This window comes from Salmo salar, chromosome ssa10, assembly GCF_905237065.1.
Source record: "Salmo salar chromosome ssa10, Ssal_v3.1, whole genome shotgun sequence".
Classification (NCBI taxonomy): domain Eukaryota; kingdom Metazoa; phylum Chordata; class Actinopteri; order Salmoniformes; family Salmonidae; genus Salmo; species Salmo salar.
The window spans coordinates 14,507,826-14,530,361 of NC_059451.1; the positions used below are offsets into that span (position 1 = coordinate 14,507,826).

Genomic DNA, 22,536 nt, shown 5'->3' on the forward strand with positions numbered 1-22,536 from the left:
CAGTATGTTAGTATGGGTATTCAAACATAAATTATATCTTGCTCAGAACACCTTTGTGTAACATTAAGCATATCTGGGGAGGAAGTGTACAGAATATGCATCTGTGTAAATCTGCTACAGTAGCTAGCTAAGTGTGTATTTTTGTATTTGCAAGATTCTTTCTCGCCGATATGAAAGATAAGGGGCATATGTTTCAAAAACCGTTTCTCAAGCAATGATTGACGTTCCTAAATGTTAAAACGCAGAGTCGGAATTGTAGTTCACATGCAGCCAACCGTGGGCGAAACAGCCGAAAACCTCTACTGAGAAGGGTTTTCTTGAGCTGGAAGGGTACATTAGTTTGCCAACATCATTGTACTCAAGGTAACTAGCTAGCTAACGTTAGATATGAACTACAGTACATTTCCTCATGTTATAGCTAGCTTGTCCTGCAATTTATGTAACACTGTTTGTGAGGGGATTGTAGAGGTGGGGAAAGTGTAAAACCTGACCAACACATAACCATTGACTAACTTAATAACAAGCTATTTGCAGCAATTCGCTTTTCAACTGCTTCAACTCAAGAGTTGGACCTTATCATCCATTCATGTGAAAGTTGATGTATGCCTCAGCTATCAGGCTTATTATAAGTTGGTGTGAAATTGATCCTGGGCTATCAGGCCTAGTGTGAAATGAACAAACTGGACACCTGATGTGGACTACTGGTATGCTAAAAAGTTTGGATTTTGTCCACACCTATACTTAGCTTAGTTTCACTGAAACTTCTAGACATTGATGGTAACGTTCTACATTGTCCGTCTGTCTGTTGGTAGCTAGCTCATGGGAGGAGAGTGGTCATACACAGCTGAGAATGCACTATAACCTGCAAAAACAGTCTGAAGTGTAGGCATGTCATTTTAAGATGACATTTCTGAGATCATTCAATCCAAAGATATACAGCACCTACGGTAGCCTAGTTTTGTAGACCTGAGTAGAACTTGGGTCTGGTAACATATACCCACTTTGCAAGTAATTTGCCGCCCTGTGCCTGTGGTTGCTTGGCGACACTTTTCCCACATCTTGAGCCTATTTTATTAAACATTTTTATTTCACCTTTATTTAACCAGGTAGGCTAGTTGAGAACAAGTTCTCATTTGCAACTGCGACCTGGCCAAGATAAAGCGTAGCAGTTCGACACATACAACAACACAGAGTTCCGTAATCGGTAGACGGTTCTGATTAGGAGGTCCTTGTTTGCATCACAGAGCAGTGCCCATGAAATAATTCATTCTATCCAAACCAAACATGGATTCCATGCTGTTCTCGCTTTGCACGCACACCTTTTTGTGTTTCACACCAGTTTGTCCTAACTAATCGGCCTCGCAATATGGGCAGTGTGGAGTGTATGCTCGCAGACATTGACATCCATGTTTGTTTTTTATTTGGAGGGGGCAATCCAATTGTTAGCGTCTAACAATTGGATTTAGTTATTTCTTGTGCACTGCTCGCCGACGCAAACAAGGACCTCCTAGTCAGAACAGTCTGCAGATTATGTACATACCTTCCAATGTCGAACACATGGTGCGAAACAGGTAGTCATTTGCCCCGTCCTTAACTAGAACTCTTCTCCAATGTTATGAGCTAAGACAGAATGTTACTGTGTAAGAACTGTACTTACTGTTATTAACTGTATACATGAGGATGGCAAGCGCTATAGGGCTACCTCAGCACCCTGACTGTATCAGGTAGTGCAAACAACCTTATTTCACAAGTCTTAGTGACCTTATACCAGAAGAACAAATACAGTAGTGGAGTTGTTTATTCTAAAGAACACGAGACATTTAGCTACTGTACTGCAGTTTCACACTTCTGCAGCATCAGATGTGTTTTCATTTTAAAGGGGTACTTCGGGATTTTAGTAATGAAGCCCTTTATCTACTAACCCCAGAGTCAGATGAACTCATCGATACTGTTTTTATGTATCTGCATCCAGTATAAATAAAGTTGACGTCTATGGTATCTACTAGCATGCAAGTTAGCAATTGCGTTAACTCTAGTTAGCTACTTAATTCTAACTGCATGCAGAGACATACAAATGGTATAAATGAGTTCGTCTGACTCTGGGGAAGTAGATAAAGGGCTTTATTGCCAACATCTTGAAGCATCCTTTTAAGTGTTAAACACATTTGCAAAGTGCCTCTCTCACACACACAGACAAACAACTCAAGTTTAGGCTTAAATAACATCACTTTGGTCAAGGAATATAGTATAAAGTTATGAGCAAAGACTGAACAATGTTGTGCAAACTAGCTTAAAAGTTATTATTAGGGAGGTCTCAACATTATGTAGCCTAACCTAAAACTAAAAATGGTACCCTAATATTCGGCTATTTATACGTTTTTTTTAGATTTTTTTTTATTTCACCTTTATTTAACAAGGTAGGCTAGTTGAGAACAAATTCTCATTTACAACTGCGACCTGGCCAAGATAAAGCAAAGCAGTGTGACAAAAACAACAACACAGTTACACATGGAGTAAACAATAAACAAGCCAATAACACAAACAAGTCAATGACACAGGTGAAAAAAAGAAAGTCTATATACAGTGTGTGCAAAAGGCGTGAGGAGGTAGGCAATAAATAGGCCATAGGAGCGAATAATTACAATTTAGCAGATTAACACTGGAGTGATAAAGGAGCATATGATGATGTGCAAGTAGAGATACTGGTGTGCAAAAGAGCAGAAAAGTAAATAAAATAAAAACAGTATGAGGATGAGGTAGGTAGATTTGGCGGGCAATTTACAGATGGACTATGTACAGCTGCAGCGATCAGTTAGCAGCTCAGGTAGCTGATGTTTAAAGTTGTTGAGGGAAATAAGTCTCCAACTTCAGCGAATTTTAATTTAATTTTTTTATTATTTTTTTTATTTATTTTTTGCAATTACATGGGCCTAACAGAAGTAGTTTGATATTCTTTGGAAGCAAAAACGCTGCTTGGAGAAAAGCCTCATGCAGGGCTCAAATGCTTACTCAGTCTGTCTAACCTCTTCCTTTCCTTCTGAGGATTCTGTTTCTCACCCTGTTTTCTAGCTTGAAGATGCACTCTTAGTCAACTGGTGTCAGGCAGGCCATGCAGAAGTGACAGGCCTGTGTGTATCCCACTTCACTGCAACTTATTTCCCAGAGGCAGGAAAGTTGCTGTCACCAGTTGCTGTAACCAAGCAGCAAGCCTCGCTCTCCACAGGAACTCAGGATGATGTCATAGCCACAGGCTGTAGGGCTTTAGACAGACTTTACCCATCCATAGATCAAGCTGATCCTAACTGTAATAAGCCTGTTTCTATTTTGCCCTGTTTATCAAAATTGTTGGAAGAAATTGTCAATAATCAAATGACTGGCTTTCTTGATGGCTATAGTATTCTCTTGGGTATGCAATCTGGTTTCCGCTCAGGTTATGGATGTGTCACTGCAACCATAGGTCCTCAATGATGTCACCATTGCCCTTGATTCTAAGCAATATTGTGCGGCTATTTTTATTGACTTGGCTAAAGCTTTTGATATTGTAGACCATTCCATTCTTGTGGGCCGACTAAGGAGTATTGGGGTCTTTGGCCTGGTTTGCTAACTACCTCTCTCAAAGAGTGCATTGTATAAAGTCAGAACATCTGCTGTCTCAGCTACTGCCTATCACCAAGGGAGTACCCCAAGGCTCGATCCTAGGCCCCACATGCTTCTCAATTTACATCAACATAGCTCAGGCAGCAGGAAGCTCTCATCCATTTATACACATACATGTTATTCAATCATTGCACCCACACTGCTCGCGCACATGTGCGCCAACGAGCGTCTGCGTTGCTAAGCGCTAAAATAGAAGTCAGTTCTATTTTAGTGCAAGTCCTGCCTCTCCCATCTCCTCATTGGTTTATATAAGCAGATACTCATGAATTGAGTTCGGTCGGTCGTCGTGGCAATACTATGAAAGTTAGATGCCAATCACCATATAAAGTCCAAAGAAGAAAAAGCCTGGAAAGAGGAGAGATGACTAGAAACCATTCGGTTGATCTTTTTATGTGTGGATTAATTGTCAGAGTAGAGGACCTTGTGCATTTCAGCTAAAATAATATCTCAACATTTATATCCCAGGACAAATTAGCTAGCAACAGCAAGCTAGCTAAATAGCTAGCAACAGCAAGCTAGCTAAATAGGACAAATTAGCTAGCTAAATTGCCATAAATGTTTAATGCTTTTTGACCTGTCCCCAAATTAATATAATTGGTTTAGAGTTTCCGATATTTCAACCTGCATGTCGTGTGGGGGGGACAAAATCAATTTGCGCACGATGGCGTCCGGTTTGGGTATGGTATTAGTGTTCAATAAGCTTTCTCTACCCTAACCTTGCTCTGAACACCTCCAAAACAAAGGTCATGTGGTTTGGTAAGACGAATGCCCCTCTTCCCACAGGTGTTATTACTACCCCTGAGGGTTTAGAGCTTGAGGTAGTGACCTCGTACAAGTACTTGAGAGTATGGCTAGACGGTGCACTGTCCTTCTCTCAGCGCATATCAAAGCTGCAGGCTAAAGTTTAATCTAGACTTGGTTTCCTCTATCGTAATCGCTCCTTTCACCCCAGCTGCCAAACTAACCCTGATTCACATGCCCATCCTACCCATTCTAGATTACGGATACATCATTTATAGATCGGCAGTTAAAGGTGCTATCGAGCGGCTAGATGTTCTGTACCATTCTGACATCATATTTGCCACCAATGTTCCTTATAGGACACATCACTGCACTCTATACTCCTCTGTAAACTGGTCTTTTCTGTTTACCCGTCACAAGACCCACTGGTTGATGCTTATTAATAAAACCCTCTTAGGCCTCACTCCCTCCTATCTGAGATATCTTCTGCTGCCCTCATCCTCCACATACAACACCCATTCTACCAGTCACATTCTGATAAAGATCCCCAAAGCACACACATCCCTGGGTCGCTCCACTTTTCAGTTCGCTGCAGCTAGTGACTGGAACGAGCTGCAACAAACACTCAAACTGGACAGTTTTATCTCAATCTCTTCATTTAAAGACTCAATCATGGACACTTACTGACAGTTGTAGCTGCTTTGTTGTATTGTTGTCTCCACCTTCTTGCCCTTTGTGCTGTTGTCTGTACCCAATAATGTTTCTACCATGTTTTGTGCTGCTACCATGTTGTCATGTTGTGTTGCCTTGCTATATTGTTGTTTTAGGTCTCTCTTTATGTAGTGTTGTGTTGTCTCTCTTGTTGTGATGAGTGTTTTGTCCTATATTTTTTTTAAACTTATTTTTAATCCCAGGCCCCCGTCCCCGCAAGGAGGCCTTTTGGTAGGCTGTCATTGTAAATAAGAATTTGTTCTTAACTGACTTGCCTTAAATAAAGGTAATAAATGTGTGTGTATCTCTCTATCTCTCTATCTCTCTATCTATCACACAACTGGATGGAGATGCAAGTCCAATGAAAAGTTGTTGCCCCACCTAAAATGATTTAGACTTGCCTTGAGTAACCTAGATGGATCAGCTCAATCGTTTTAGACGGAAGCCGAATAAAACCACCCAGGGGCCAAATTCCGCCCGCTGGCCGCCAGTTAGGGAACTCTTGGGTATGGTATTATTTTGCTCTGATAACCAAAACCGAGTGAAATGTTTAGACTGGATGACTAATCTTTGTATAATTTGTCCCTGTACTTGCAACTATGGCTGCCTAGCTTTGTTAGTCATGTGCATTTGAAGCGTGGGCTGTCATCCAATGATCTAGCTTACCTAATGTTCAACACTTAGCCTAATGGGTGTAATGTATGATTAACCGATGAACGTTTTGGGTTTAGAGCTTCTTGTCTTATTGGGGCAGTACAAGGAGGCAGTTTCACCTGTAAGGCAGAAACTAAAGGGAAACCTCTGCCCACACAACCAGTTAGACTAGTTAAATGGCTCAAGTGTTGTCTTATGTGGTAAGGTCTATTGCTGTCAATTGTTTTCACCACTCCCTAAGTATAGGCCTAAACTGTAGTGAACGATGTAAGATGGGTAGTTGGCCTACTGTAGCATATGCTAGGTCTGGATTTTACCACTACTGTGTGTGCAGTAATGAATGTGTGGGTGAACATGTGAAGCTGTTAGTTCAGGTAACCACAGACAGACACGTTTAAAACTAGGTCTACAGAGGAAACCAACTGTCTAAAGACGAGCCTAGTATCATCAGGGCACTATGCGGACTTTCTTTACAAGGAGCACGTGTGTGTGTGTACCTAAGTAGAAACATTTTAAGCGCACAAAAATACATTTGGGACCACAATGAAAGATAGTTGAGGTTATAAAGCTAGAACACATCATTTTTCTAGGTGCACTGGTACTCCTAAATTAACATTCCATAACGCGCAGAAAAAATATTAAGGTGCGTAGTATGTGAGTAAAATGGTCACACTGTAGAGCCCTGCACATACAATCCTGTCTTTTTTAAAATTGTGTAAGTGAGTAGCCTTGACAGATCATGTAAAAGTGAATTGTTTGCTAAAGCTTCCAGGGAAAAATGTAGGACTAGCAGTGCCAAAACCCTTTCACTTTCTATACTTATGCTCAGCATAACAAGGGCAACACAGTCACAGATAAGAGGCAGGCCTACAGGTTCAATTGCTTGCAACTGTTCTATAAGAGTAAATCTAGTTGTCCTAACCTGTCACACTGCTGTAACAGTTGAGCACTGAATACCTACAGCATTTTGATATAGGTTAGACCTACTCAAATCTTTTTAAAATCTCGGTACTTTAATTGCGTATAACTGGGAACGTTCATCCTTCTACCCCTCTGCAGTTTGTAATGGATGTAATTGAATGAGTGTGATGGGAGCACATGACTCAGTGGTGTGTGTGTGTGCTCACTCTTTCACCAGTAAGGGTTAAGGAGCCACTGTCTTCACATAGGCTAGCCTATTCTACGTGTTACACTTGGGTTGGCCTAGGTGGCTACTGGCTAGCAAACTTGTTAGCAAACCAGCAACCAAGTAGCTTCACTCTACCAGGCTAATAACAACTCCTGGCTGTCGCTGTGTCTGCTGAATTTCAAGGTAAATATGTCTTCAGAAGAAGGTCTTTGTATTAGAACAGCACTGCTATTCACGCAACAGGCACCGTAACAGGTCTTTGAGTTGAACAACCAGCCTAAGGTCACGACTACAGCGTGAGACCATGGCTCGTAGTCTTGATAAGCTTCGTGTGAGATAAAACATGTTTTATACATTAGGCTGTGTAAGGTTTCGGTTCAGCATTTCTCTAAAAGCCTATTCCTGCCTGGTCTTTGGAATTATTGTAAAGCAAGTTACAGACTTGAAATAGTTTTTACTCCATCAGTGCACTGTCTCTCGGCAGCTTATTCAGATCATAACTCTTGTGGGCGATAAAACTGACGCTCAGCCAAAACCTTGGTCAACCGAAACAGGTTTGATTTGATCAAGATGTGAGTGTCAGGATAAACAAACAACAAGGCTATCACAAGCTATGTTTATCCTACAGCTCTTGTAAGAGCAGAAAAAAACAATGCAGTCCTCAAACAGGAGTCATCATCCTCTACATCTTCAAAACAAAGTGAAGAGCCAAGGCCTGTTTTTGTTAAACTGATAGGCTTACTTAGTGTAATTTGACTGCTGAATCGACGATATCCATTTCAGATATAGGGCTTTGAGGGACTGAAATGTCAGGCCTGGGCACTCTGTCAGCTTAGGCAGGATGCCCTCCTCTCCAGTTTTAAATTAGGCCTTTCCCTAGGTGACTGTTGATTTGTGGGATGACTTGTGAAATTGGCCCGTTCACTTTTAATATGATTCAGTGAGTCTCGTTTGATCTGTATTTCTTGCATCTTGGTTAGTCCTGTAAGGTAATAATTGGCAATTCATTTGATAATGCTTCTTCACTAGATACTGTCATGATGTGACAAACTGGAAGGTTACTTTCTTCTTAAATGTGTAATGTTAGACCTATGTAGGCTAGGCCTAGGCTATATGCTTTCTATACCATAATTACAATCTAACTGTACTGAAATGCATGTGTTGTGTGTTTCATCCAGGGCTGCAGCAGCAGGAGGCTGAGCAGAAGGGCACTGTGAGGCGAAGCAGCGGACAGAGGGGCAGAGCGCTGGCCCCTGGGGCTCCTGGCTAACCATGGACGACACCTCCTCTCTGGGCAAAGTGAGCGGCTCCACTGAATCCGTGGCCACCGTCACCAGCGAGGAGTTTGTGCTGGTGCAGCCGTCCGCCGGAGGATCCCCCTCGGGCTCAGAGGGCAAGCCCAGACTCAAGGTGGGCCTCCGCCACAACACTCACACCCTTATCTATTCATTTGATCAGTCACACAGAAAAAACATGCACGCACACACATGTAATTATAACAAACTGATTACTTCTATTGATTATTCCTATATAATTAATTGCTCTACTAGAAAGCAACTGTCTCTTCTGAAAGCCAGGCTAGTTCACACACTATTTTTATTTAATTGTTATTTAACCTTTATTTAACTAGGCAAGTCAGTTAAGAACAAATTCCTATCTACAACGACGGCCTACCAAAAGGCCTCCTGCGGGGACGGGGGCCTGGGATTATAATATATAAATATAGGACCAAACACACATCACAACAAGAGAGACAACACAACACTACATAAAGAGAGACCTAAGACAACAACATAGCATGGCAGCAACACGACAACACAGCATGGTAGCAACATAGCAACACAACATGGTAGCAGGACAAAACATGGTACAAACATTATTGGGCACAGACAACAGCACAAAGGTCAAGAAGGTAGAGACAACAATACATCACACCAAGCAGCCACAACTGTCAGTAAGAGTGTCCATGATGGAGTCTTTGAATGAAGAGATTGAGATAAAACTGTCCAGTTTGAGTGTTTGTTGCAGCTCGTTCCAGTCGCTAGCTGCAGCGTATTGAAAAGAGGAGCGACCCAGGGATGTGTTTGCTTTGGGGACCTTTAACAGAATGTGACTGGCAGAATGTGTGTTGTATGTTGAGGATGAGGGCAGCAGTAGATATCTCAGATAGGAGGGAGTGAGGCCTAAGAGGGTTTTATTAATATGCATCAACCAGTGGGTCTTGCGACGGGTATACAGAGATGACCAGTTTACAGAGGAGTATAGAGTGCAGTGATGTCCTATAAGGAGCATTGGTGGAAAATCTGATGGCCGAATGGTAAAGAACATCTAGCCGCTCGCGAGCACCCTTACCTGCCGATCTATAAATTATGTCTCTAATCTAGCATGGGTAGGATGGTCATCTGAATCAGGGTTAGTTTGTCAGCTGGGGTGAAAGCGGAGCGATTACGATAGAGGAAACCAAGTCTAGATTTAACTTTAGCCTGCAGCTTTGATATGTACTGAGAGAAGGACAGTGCACTGTCTAGCCATACTCCCAAGTACTTCTATGAGGTGACTACCTCAAGCTCTAAACCCTCAGGGGTAGTAATCACACCTGTGGGAAGTGGGGCATTCTTCTTACCAAACCACATGACCTTTGTTTTGGAGGTGTTCAGAACAAGGTTAAGGGTAGAGAAAGCTTGTTGGTCACTAAGAAAGCATTGTTGTAGAGCATTTAGCACAACATCCAGAGAGGGGCCAGCTGAGTATAAGACTGTATCATCTGCATATAAATGGATGAGAGAGCTTCCTACTGCCTGAGCTATGTTGTTGATGTAAATTGAGAAGAGCGTGGGGCCTAGGATTGAGCCTTGGGGTACTCCCTTGGTGACAGGCAGTGGCTGAGACAGCAGATTACACTACACACGGTTTCACCTCTCAATCCCTTCCTTTCCTCAGATGTCCTGCAATGGGAACGAACAACTGGAGAGAGCCATGGAGGAGGTGCTGGATGACGACGTGGTGAAAGAGGAGATTAGTGGAGGAGCAGCAGCAGAGGAGAGAACAGAGACTTTTCAGGAGTCATTGACCTCCACAGCCCCCGGTCCACAGACACGACCCCAGGGCTTTGCGCTGGACCCCATACCTGCAGGTACTGTCGGCACTACACCTCTCACCCCTTAGGGCAATGAATCAGTCTGTGATCTATGGAAAGTTAACGCATGAGCATCTCAATGTACAGAATCAGACACGCCATATCAAAACATCTATATAGATTGTTAAAAAAACATTTTATATCTCATATATGTTACTCTGGGTCTTCCTTTCCTCTGGCGGTCGTCATGAGAGCTAGTTTCATCATAGCTCTCATTGATGTTTTTTGTGAAGATGGAGCCGGAGGGGATGGCTGCCATTTTATTAGCTCTTAACCAACTGTGCTATTTTGTTAGTTTTTTCGCGTTGTTCGTAACTTGTTTTGTACATAATGTTGCTGCTACCGTCTCTTAAGACCAAAAAGAGTTTCTGAACATCAGAACTGTGATTACTCACCTCAAATTGGACAAAGTGTTTCTTTAATGAGTCGTACGGGAAGGATATACTCCAAACACCCAAATAGGCCCTCATCCCCGTCATTCACTGGAGAAGGAAACTGAGATTTCACAGGAAGAGATCAGGGTTCCTTGTGAGGATCAGGCGATGAGTGGCTAATCTGCCTTTGCCCTCCGTACTGCTAGCTGACGTTCAATCGCTGGAAAATAAATGGGACAAACTGAAACCACGTATATCCTACCAACGGGACATTTAAAAACTGTAATATCTTATGTTTCACCGAGTCGTGGCTGAACAACAACATTAATAACATACAGCTGGCGGGTTATACACTCTATCGGCAGGATAGAACGGCAGCCTCTGGTAAAACACGGGCGGGGGCCTATGCATATTTGTAAACAACAACTGGTGCACGATATCTAAGCAAGTCTCGAGGTTTTGCTCACCCCAGGTCGTGTGGTCTACAGCTTATCATGAGATACTCTATTTACCTAGAGTTTTCATCTGTATTTTTCGTAGATGTCTACAAACCACCACAGACCGGTGCTGGCACTAAAACTGCACACTAAATGCAAACAGGAAAATGGTCATCCAGAGGCGGCACTCCTAGCGGCCGGGGGCTTTAATGCAGGGTAACTTAAATCAGTTTTACCTGATTTCTGTCAGCATGTTAGGAAAATAACTCTAGACCACCTTTACTCCACACACAGAGACGCGTACAAAGCTCTCCCTCGCCCTCCATTTGGCAAATCTGACCATAATTCTATCCTCCTGATTCCTGCTTACAAGCTAAAATTAAAGCAGGAAGCACCACAGACTCAGTCTTTAAAAAAGTGGTCAGATGAAGCAGATGCTAAACTACAGGACTGTTTTGCTAGCACAGCCTGGAATATGTTCCGGGATTCTTCCGATGGCGTTGAGGAGTACATCACATCAGTCACTGGCTTCATTAAGTGCATTGATGACGTCGTCTCCACTGTGACTGTATATACATACCCCAACCAGAAGCCATGGATTACAGTCAACATTCGCGCTGAGCTAAAGGGTAGAGCTGCCGCTTTCAAGGAGCAGGACTCTAACCCGGAAGCTTATAAGAAATCCTGCTATGCCCTCAGACGAACCATCAAACAGGCAAAGCGTCAATACAGGACTAAGATCGAAACGTACTAGATACTACATCCAGTCCCCTCCTGTACACCATCACCATCATTAAATTTGCCGATGGCACAACATTGGTAGGCCTAATCACCGACGAAAAAGAGACAGCCTATAAGGAGGAGGTCAGAGACCTGGCTGTGTGGTGCAAGGACAACAACCTCTCCCTCAGCGTGATCAAGACAAAGGAGATGATTGTGGACTACAGGAAAGGAGTACCGAGCATACCCCCATTCTCATCGACGGGGCTGTAGTGGAGCAGGTTGAGAGCTTCAAGTTCCTTGGCGTCCACATCACCAACAAACTAACATGGTCCAAGCACACCAAGACAGTTGGGAAGAGGGCATGACAAAACCTATTCCCCCTCAGGAAACTAAAAAGATTTGGCATGGGTCCTCAGATCCTCAAAAGGTTTTACAGCTGCACCATCGAGAGCATCCTGACGGGTTGCATCACTGCCTGGTATGGCAACTGCTCGGCCTCGACCGCAAGCACTACAGAGGGTAGTGCTTACGGCCCAGTACATCACTGGGCCAAGCTTCCTGCCATCCAGGACCTCTATACCAGGCAGGGTGTCAGAGGAAGGCCCTAAAAATTGTGAAGGACTCCAGCCACCCTAGTCATAGACTGTTTTCTCTGCTACCGCACGACAAGCAGTACTGGAGTGCTAACGCTAGGTCCAAGAAGCTCCAAAACAGCTTCTACCCCCAAGCCATAAGACTCCTCAACAGCTAATCAAATGGCTACCCAGACTATTTGCATTGCTCCCCCCCTCTTCTACGCTGCTACTACTCTGTTATTATCTATGCATAGTCACCTTAACTCTACCTACATGTACATATTACCTCGACACCGGTACCCCCACACATTGAGTCTGTACTGGTACCCCCTGTATATAGCCCCGCTTTTATTTACTGCTGCTCTTTAATTATTTGTTTTTCTTATCTTGTATTTTTTTCTTATTTTAATTGGCACACCAGTTAATCGAAATGCATTCCAGGTGACTACCTCATGAAGCTGATTGAGAGAATGCCAAGAGTGTGCAAAGCTGTCATCAAGGCAAAGGGTGGTTACTTTGAAGAATCTCAAATATAAAGTATATTTTGATTTGTTTCACACTTATTTGGATACTACACGATTCCATATGTGTTATTTCATAGTTTTGTCTTCACTACTATTCTACAACGTAGAAAATAGTAAAAGGAAAAAACCTTGAATGAGTAGTTGGTCAAAATTTTGACTGGTGCTGGTGTGTGTGTGTGTGTGTGTGTGTGTATATAGGCTTTTGCTGGTTGCTCTGGCGACCTCGATGTAGAATAACATTTTATCATAGCTACATGATTTGAAGAATAGTTTCACATGATTTATGTGCAGTAGGTGAAATCAGTAGAAAAGATACAATGTCATCCTATCATCAGTTGTTACTAAGTAGTATCATAGTGTTCTGTACTGGCCATACAGACAAGTAGAGGTCAACGTGCACTGGTACTGTATGTCACAGGGCTGGCTAACCAAAACACAGCTCATCTACAGCATCAGGCTACAAAATACAGTTGCATTGTCATGATGATGCATGTCATGTATTTATCTATTTGAGAACAAATTCTCTTCTTCAGTCCAACCTGGTGGTGTGCAAGTCAGCAGTGCACTTCCAGGTGCTGCTGTTCTGTCCTCATTGTTTCACATCCTGTTGTTGAGTGAGAAAGCACAGGTTAGACATGACTTCCTCTTTCCGCAAGTGGTTTCCTCAGCTACAGAGGACTTGCATTGCGGTTTGTCCTCTGTACAAAAGTACTTTATTTTAGTTTTCACTGTTATTTTGTTAATTAAATTAACATTTTACATACATGGTACTTTTAAACACAGTATGACATAACATAAATATATATTTTTTGATATTCATATTAAACATTATATTAGATGTGACAGATTGGGGGAGGAGTGGCCATATATGTAAAATCAGATTTCATGGCGCTCAATCTCTATATATTTCTGTTCCCAAGAAATTTGAGCTCCTGGTTGTAGATGTGTCCATAAACCAGATAACATATTTATTTGTTGCTGGGATTTACTGCCCCCCTGCTGCCATGGTGGGTGCTATTGGTGTTACAGCTGAGTGTTTTAAAGCCTTTTCTGTCCTCAGAGTTTGTCATTTTAGGGGATTTGAATCTGGGATTGGTTATCCCTGGCCTCAGATCAATTTAAGCTCCTTAAATGTAGATTTACGTGTAAATAGACCTACCCAACAGTAACTGGTATTCATGTGTAATTACATGATTCTGACATGCCAGAACTTGGTATATTTGGAAAGAAGACTTCTGGGAGATTATGAGGAAATAATCAGAAGATGGATAGGAGTTAGTTCACAAGATCAAGCACACACAAAATAACCTTTATTTTTATTTTTTTATTTTTGAAAGTCATCTTTGAATTATTGATGACTGGAGTTGGAAACACATCAGATGGCTTCCACAACATGTGAAAAATATCAGGGGGAAAAAATGGAATTGATAGACCTAACAACTAGAAATGGGCAGATGTTTTAGTAAGTGGTGTCAGGTGTGGTCACGGGATGTTTCCAAGTGTCCTTAAACCTCTCCAAAGTGGCATATGTCTGCAAATTAGATCATTCCAGTGCTATTACATATTTTCAATCCCTAAATGCTATTAAGTTTAAAAACACAATTTCTACCATATCAACCTTACTAAAACATTGTGGTGGTGTTATGGGGTAGGTAGCCCATGGTTAGAGCATTGGGTCTGTAACCAAAAGGTTGCTAGATTGAATCCCGAGCTGACAAGGTAAAAATCTGTCGTTCTGCCCCTGAACAAGGCAGTTAACCCACTGTTCCTAGGCCGTCGTTGTAAATAAGAATTTGTTCTTAACTGACTTGCCTAGTAAAATAAAAAATCCAGGGTACATTCAAGTGTCGTTTCAACTTCTCCAAAGTGTCAGAATGTGGTTTTTGCACACTGGATGTGCCTAAAAGTTATTGTTCACTATATAAACTACATTTCTACAACACCAACTTCTCTCAAACATCGTGGTGGTGTCGGGGGACATGCAGGGGATATCCAAGTGTTTTTTTTCAACCTTTCCAAAGTGCCTGGACGTTTAGCCAAGGCATATTCAATGTATTGGTCCCCTGTTTACAAAAAAACATATAAAAGCAACATATTCATACACTACCGTTCAAAAGTTTGGGGGTCACTTAGAAATGTCCTTGTTAAAATAACATCAAATTGATCAGAAGTACAGCGTAGACATTGTTAATGTTGTAAATGACTTGTAGCTGGAAACGGCATTTTTTTTTTAATGGAATATCTACATAGGTGTACAGAGGCCCATTATCAACAACCATCACTCCTGTGTTCCAATGGCACGTTGTGTTAGCTAGTCCAAGTTTATCATTTTAAAAGGCTAATTGATCATTGGAAAATCCTTTTGCAATTATGTTAGCACAGCTGAAAACTGTTGTACTGATTAAAGAAGCAATAAAACTGGCCTTTAGACTAGTTGAGTATCTGGAGCATCAGCATTTGTGGGTTTGATTACAGGCTGGCCAGAATGGCCAGAAACGTAGGACTTTCTTCTGAAACTCGTCAGTCTATTCTTGTTCTGAGAAATTAAGACTATTCCATGTGCGAAATTGCCAAGAAACTGAAGATCTCGTACAACGCTGTGTACTACTCCCTTCACAGACCAGCGCAAACTGGCTCTAACCAGAATAGAAAGAGGAGTGGGAGGCCCCGGTGCACAACTGAGAAAGAGGACAAGTACATTAGTGTCTATTTTGAGAAACAGACACCTCACAAGTCCTCAACTGGCAGCGTCATTAAATAGTACCCGCAAAACACCCGTCTCAACGTCATCAGTGAAGAGGCAATTCCAGATGCTGGCCTTCTAGGCAGAGTTCCTCTGTCCAGTGTCTGTGTTCTTTTACCCATCTTAATCTTTTTTTCTTTTTATTGGCAAGTCTGTGATTTGGCTTTTTCTTTGCAACTCTGCCTAGAAGTCCAGCATCCCGGAGTCGCCTCTTCACTGTTGACTTTGAGACTGGTGTTTTGCACTATATTTCTGATCAATTTGATGTTCTTTTAATGGACAAAAAATGTGCTTTTCTTTCAAAAACAAGGACATTTCTAAGTGACCCCAAAAAGTGCGTGCGTGTGTGTATGCTTGTGTGCATGCATACAAAAATGTCTTATCAAACACAAACTTGGTTACACATGTCCTTCACTAAAAAAGGTGCAAAAATAGAAACAAGCTGACCTATTTACAAATGGTGTTGGTTTTACATCCCAGATGTAGATGATTTCACTTTCACCTCAGCTTGTGCACCTCGTGATTAGTCTTTGAAGCAGTCCCTCTCTGCCAGGAAACAAAAAGCAAACTGGCATTTCAGACAGAAGATCTGCCATTCACCCCCCCCCCCCCGTGTTTTGTGCAATGCTTGCAGTTCTTCCTTCTGTCTTTTGGCATGTGTGTTGGATAGTGGCGCTCACCTTCAGTCGGGGGGTCTTGTGACTGTTGTGAGGTTGCTTTGGGCCCCCAATTCAGCCATTTCCAACACCAGCTGCTCTTGGAAGGCCAACTCGGAGAGAGGGGTTTGACCTTTTGCTTTGACCATCTGCTTGTGGGGAATGAAAACAACGTTTACTGTAGCAATGACCACAAAGTGGTGAAAGTCTTATACCACTTCCTGATCTTGTGGAGGACCTGGTAGTAGCCTATCTCAAGCATCAGATAGGTCGATTACACCCCAGAAACAGGAATTGGGCCATTCTTCCTTTTTCACCCTCCTTGAGACATGGTTGTTATTGAATGCCTCATGATGTGTGGTGAGAATGGTTACTTCCCTAGTGTCCCTACACGTTGTGTAAAATACCATTCTCATATCACTGTTTTATTCAATTCAATCTAATAGGGTCCCCAAATATGGGGACACCTACATTTTAAGAGTATATGCATTGATTTTAATCTGACTCAATTGAAATCAAAACCCACATGGCGAAATGTGAAAAACCCTGTTACCTCATCATTGATTGATTTTAATTCTTAATAATAACCCCCATAAATGTTTGTCTAGTGAAGTATTTGCATTTGATCTCAGTGGTTCTCCTCAAGGGTTTTTACATGACGTGATTTAGCTTCTGTCTCCTGTGTTCCTTACCCTAGCAAAATTATCCTCTGTATTTATTCCTCTGGCAGATAACACACCCCTTTTAAACAATTCAGAGTCCAAGATGGATCTAACCCTTGGTTTTCTTCTGAGTAGTCTGAGCTTATTCAGATGAGAAATAAGTCCTGGGCCAAAGCAAGGAAAACTGACTGTAGTGGACTTGAAATATTTTAGACAATTGAGAAACAGATATCTCGATTTAAGAAAGCTAAATCAAGCTATTTTTGAAGCTCCATCTTTGGTCATCCTACTGAATGTGAATTAAGCTGCAGCTGGTCCTGTTCTTCATTGTAATCAGAGGGCTAATATTAATACTACCCATGCCAGTCTCTCTTGGTTTAGAGTTGAGGAGACTGACTGCGTCACTTTTTTATAAGAAACGTGTTGGAAATTCAATTGTTTGCGTTGTCATCTTACACATAGCACTAAACACACACACACACACACACACACACACACACACACACACTTACCCCACCAGACATGCCACCAGGGGTCTTTTCACAGTCCCCAGGTCCAGAACAAATTCAAGGAAATGTACAGTATTATACAGAGCCATGAGTGCATGGAAGTCCCTTCCATCTTATATACGCAAGTGAACAGCAAACCTGGTTTATTAAAAAAATAAACCAACTCCTCACAGTACAACGCCTCTCCCCCATGTGACCTACTTGTTGTGTGTATGTACTGACATGTACAGTGCATTTGGAAATTATTCAGACCCCTTGACTTCTTCCACATTTTGTTACGTCACAGCCTTATTCTAAAATCGTTTTTTTTTTTTAATCGCCCTCATCAATCTGCACACACAACCCCATATTGACAAAGCAAAAAACAGTTTTATTTTTACATTTTTGCAAATGTATTAAAAATTGAAATCAGTCTTCTTGGATATGACGCTACAAGCTTGGCACACCTGTATTTGGGGAGTTTTTCCCATTCTTCCCTGCAGATTCTCTCAAGCTCTGTCAGGTTGGATGGGGAGTGTTGCTGCACAGCTCTTTTCAGGTCTCTCCAGAGATGTTCGATCGGGTTCAAGTCCAGGCTTTTGCTGGGCCTCTCAAAGGCATTCAGAGACTTGTCCAAAGCCACTCCTGTTTTGTCTTGACTGTGTGCTTAGTGTTGTTGCCCTGTTGGAAGGTGAACCTTCACCCCAGTCTGATGCCTTGAGCGCTCTGGAGTAGGATCTCTCTGTACTTTGCTCCGTTAATCTTTCTCTCAATCCTGACTAGTCTTTCAGTCCTTGCCGATGGGGGAAAAACATCCCCACAGCATGTTGTTGCTGCCACCACCATGCTTCACCGTAGGGATGATGCCAGGTTGCCTCCAGACGTGACGCTTGGCATTCAGGCCAAAGAGTTCAATCTTGGTTTCATCAGACCACAGATTCTTGTTTCTCATGGCCTGAGAGTCCTTTAGGTGCCTTTTGGCAAGCTCCATGCAGGCTGTCGTGCCTTTTACTGAGGAGTGGCTTCCGTCTGACCACTCTACCATAAAGGCCTGATTGGTGGAGTGCTGCAGAGATGGTTGTCCTTCTGGAAGGTTCTCCCATCTCCAAAGAGGAACTCTGGAGCTCTGTCAGAGTGACCATCGGGTTCTTTGTCACTTCCCTGACCAAGGACCTTCTCCCCGATTGCTCAGTTTGGCCAGCTCTAGGAAGAGTCTTGGTGGTTCAAAACTTCTTCCATTTAAGAATGATGGAGGCCACTGTGTTCTTGGGGACCTTCAATGCTGCAGAAATGTTTTTGGTACCCTTCCCCAGATCTGTGCCTCAACACAGTTCTGTCTCGGGGCTCTACGGACAATTCCTTTAACCTCATGGCTTGGTTTTTACTCTGCCATGCACTGTCAACTGTGGGACCTTGCGTAGACAGGTGTGTGCCTTTCCAAATCATGTCCAATCAATTGAATTTACCACAGGTGGACTCCAATCAAGGTGTGGAAACAGGATGCACCTGAGCTCAATTTCGAGTCTCATAGCAAAGTGTCTGAATACTTATGTAAATAAGGTATTTCTGTATTTAAATATTGTTAAATTGGCAAACATTTCTAAAAACCTATTTTTGCTTTGTCATTATGGGGTATTGTGTGTAGATTGATGAGGGGAAAAATAATTTAAAACATTTTTCAATAAGGCTGTAATGTAACAACATGTGGACAAAGGGAAGGGGTCTGAATACTTTCCAAATGCACTGTATGTAATTCATGGCTCATCTGTAAAAGACACCTTGGTCTCAGTATTATCCCTGATAAAATAAAAGTGAAATACGGTATACATGATATGTAGTGGTTTTTTTTGGTCATAACTGTGACAGATCATGAGCTTTAATCCCAGGACTCAGCCACACTCAGCCCATCCCACTGATCTTCTTAGACCACCCTCTCTTGATTTCCATTTTCCTCTGTACTACTTTAGCATTAAACTTTCCATCAAATTACTCTTATCATCAAAGGCTAAATTATAATAGCATCAAATAATCATTTTGTAAATTCAGGTACCATTTTTACCCAGGATTAGGCAACCCATTTATTCCACAGAGCTACCCTTGTCTACCCTATCATTCTAAACAGTAAGTAACCTTTGAACCATTGTCTGTCTGCCCCCTCAGTGGAGTCAGTGTGTCCTCCCGCAGGGCAGGGCAGTCCTCCAGTCCAGGAGGAGGACAGTGTTCAGTTCAGTAAGCTGTCCTACCTGGGCTGTACGTGGGTGAAGGCCCCTCGCAGCGAGCCCGAGGCCCTGAGAGCCATGACCACGCTGCGGGCAGAGAGTGCCATCCCAATTCCCATCACCCTCCATGTGCCCAATGTACCCGAGGGCTGCGTCAGGTCAGTCATATAGAGACTATACTATGGGAAGTGTGTGTGTGTGTGGTCACTGTGGGTTGAGCGTAGCAACTCTGTCATGTTCCGCCCTTTGTGCTCAACATGTGTCAGATCAGTCATATATGCACCAATATTCTACACCACTGCAGTGTATATATGAATGTGTTCTATTTTTTGAGCTCTGTGGCATTTCTCCTGAAATAACATAGACCTAAACTAAAGCCTTCAAGAACATGTACTTGCAACTAGGCTTGGGTGGTATCCAGGTTTTCATATCGTTATACCGTCCTTTCATCCCGGGATTTATGGTATTACCGACATAGCACACAAGGGGTGCTAAAAATGCGAGGAAAGACTATTAGACCCCTTATTACAAGAATGCTAATAAGATTTGCGCAAACTAATAGTGAAATGTTAATGAGCGAAAACAAACACAACTAATTGCAAAGACCGGCAAATCCAAACATGGCTAGTTGCTGCCAAATGTCATTTTCGATGAGTGTGGACATTTACAAGCAGAAGTGAATGTGAGAAATTGTGCAAATAAACAAAGTTGTGATGCATGCTTTTCTGAAGGAAGAGCTTGTGTTCCTGGAACGGAGGGGAGAAGAACAGAAGAGGGGGAAAAAACGCTAGTAGGAAGCACAGTTGAAAAAAAAGGCAACTGTACAGAACTCTTCCAGAGCTTTTTGACTGCTAGCAGAAAGCCATTTATAAGATATCTGAGGGCAAACATTTAGTAGTGAATTGCAAACAAATGTAACTTTATCACCTCATGTGCGCTGCACAACAGAGACTCACCGACAGATATTGAACGCTATGGACTCGCCAGCTCCTGCTTTCTCCCGTTGTGCTATTTACAAACAAACTTGTGACTGGCTCCACTGTTCTGAGGAACTACGGTAAGCTTCATAATGGAAAATAATAAAAAAATTTAACCTTTTTAATAAACTAGGTAAGTCAGTTAAGAACAAATTCTTTCTTACAATGACGGCAGTGTTGCCTCTTGCACTGAGATGCAATGCCTTAGACCGCTGCCCCACTCGGGTACCCCAAAAATCTAACGTATTGCACAAGTTGACTGCAGGTATTAACTTAAGTAGCTACAAATATTAAAATATATATATATATATATTTATTTATTTATTAATATTTTTTTCCCCTCCACAATTTTGCGATATCCAATTGGTAGTTAGCCTTGTCCCATCGCTGCAACTCCTGTACGGACTCGGGAGAGGCGAAGGTCGAGAGCCATGCGTCCTCTGAAACACGACCCTGCCAAGCCGCACTGCTTCTTGACACACTGCTCGTTTAACCCGGAAGCCAGCCGCACCAATGTGTTGGAGGAAACACTGTACAACTGGAGATCGAAGTCAACTTGCAGGCCCCGGGCCGCCACAGGCGTCGCTAGAGCGAGTTGGGACAAGGAAATCCCAGCCGGCCAAACCCTCCCCTAACCCGGACGACGCTGGGACAATTGTGTGCCGCCTCATGGGTCTTCCGGTCACGGCCATCAGTGAGACAACCTAGGAACAAACCCGGAGCTGTAGTGACGCCTCAAGCACTGCGCCACTCGGTAGGCCCCAAATAAATAGATTTGACGGTATTGAAAACCCATCCGTGGCTTTTTCCAAATACCCCGGGATACGGTATATACAGTATACTGCCCAAGCCTACTTGCAACATGTACTTGCTATTGTGTGTATAACTCCTGTCCAAGTATATGCAACAAGTAGGCTAAACCTTTACTCATCTGAAATATTGCACCTATAACCAGATTGTCTTAATTGAAGCAAAATACTGAATAGGCGCTTCCTGGCAGTTTCGTTTATACGTGAGCACCTGCTCTCTGGTTAAAGCATTTTGAGGAATATTTAAACATAGACCCAACCACCACACAAGCCTGTAGTTAACCATGGGAAAAAAGATAGATGACCACATGAACTATGAAAAGAAACTTGAATGTGTACAGTAATGGATATTTCTCTAAACCTAAGCTTTCAGGTTTACAGAAAGAGGAAATTAAATAATGTGGTTATGAAATCCCTTTCTTATTGCTTTTGCCAGATGAGAAGCTGGCACGTCGTTTGTGTGAAATAACATGACTGATTTCAACAGAGGAAATTAGTGGAGCGTATCGATGCACCCTAAGATAGTTGAATTAAAAACACTAACGTCGGGCCTCCTGAGTGGCGCAGCGGTCTAAGGCATTGCATCGCAATGCTAGAGGCGTCACTACAGACCCGGGTTCGATCCCAGGCTGTGTCGCAGCAGGGCCGAGACCCATAAGGCGGCCCACAATTGGCCCAGCGTCGTCCAGGTTAGGTTAGGGGAGGGTTTGGCCGGCCGGGATGCCCTTGTCCCGGCTCTCGACCTCCGCTTCTCCCGAGTCCTTACAGGAGTTGCAGCCATGGGACAGGACTGTAACTACCAATTGGGGAGAAAAAGGTGTAAAAAGTACACTAACGTCAACTTGTATGAGTCTTAGGGGGCTTAGGCCTAACTAAACAACTTCTAACTCCTACCGTACACACTTATGGAGAGCTCAGAGATTTGGATTGATCAAAAAATGTTTTTGTGGGGACTATCCCAGATAAAGAAAAGCAGTAGCACTCAGATCATTGTCAAAATGTCAACCCTGTAATGTCACTATATTAAGCACATTCTTTTTCTAAGAACTATAGTTACGATTGTTGTTGCAAGGCACATTTCAATAGGATTTGCCAGGCTTAATGACTTGGAAGTCGTCTCCCCTTCCTCAGGATCGTGGACCAGGCATCGGGCACGGAGATCGCTTCTTTCCCCATCTACAAGGTGCTGTTCTGCTCCCGGGGTCGCGAGGGCTCCATCGAGAGCGACTGCTTCTCCTTCACTGAGAGCTACCGTAGCTCTGAGGATTTTCAGATCCACGTCTTCTCCTGCCATATCAAGGAAGCTGTGAGTCACTATTCT

The 22,536-nt window shown here is 42.8% G+C and overlaps 1 protein-coding gene across 4 annotated transcripts in view; it reads left to right on the forward strand.

The window, feature by feature from the left end:
- The window catches only part of LOC106613570 (rab GTPase-activating protein 1-like), a 168,969-nt gene that overhangs the window by 2,158 nt on the left and 144,275 nt on the right, over positions 1–22,536 (forward strand). For 3 of the 4 annotated variants that reach the window (XM_014215968.2, XM_014215971.2, XM_014215969.2), the window contains exons 2-5: positions 8,071–8,302; positions 9,833–10,025; positions 19,371–19,587; positions 22,347–22,521. In XM_014215968.2, coding sequence (XP_014071443.2) covers positions 8,165–8,302; positions 9,833–10,025; positions 19,371–19,587; positions 22,347–22,521 — 723 coding nt within the window. In that variant the 5' untranslated portion in view covers positions 8,071–8,164. Of the gene's footprint in view, positions 1–6,719; positions 7,076–8,070; positions 8,303–9,832; positions 10,026–19,370; positions 19,588–22,346; positions 22,522–22,536 lie in introns of those variants that run through there. The other variant, XM_014215970.2, reaches the window with a different exon arrangement.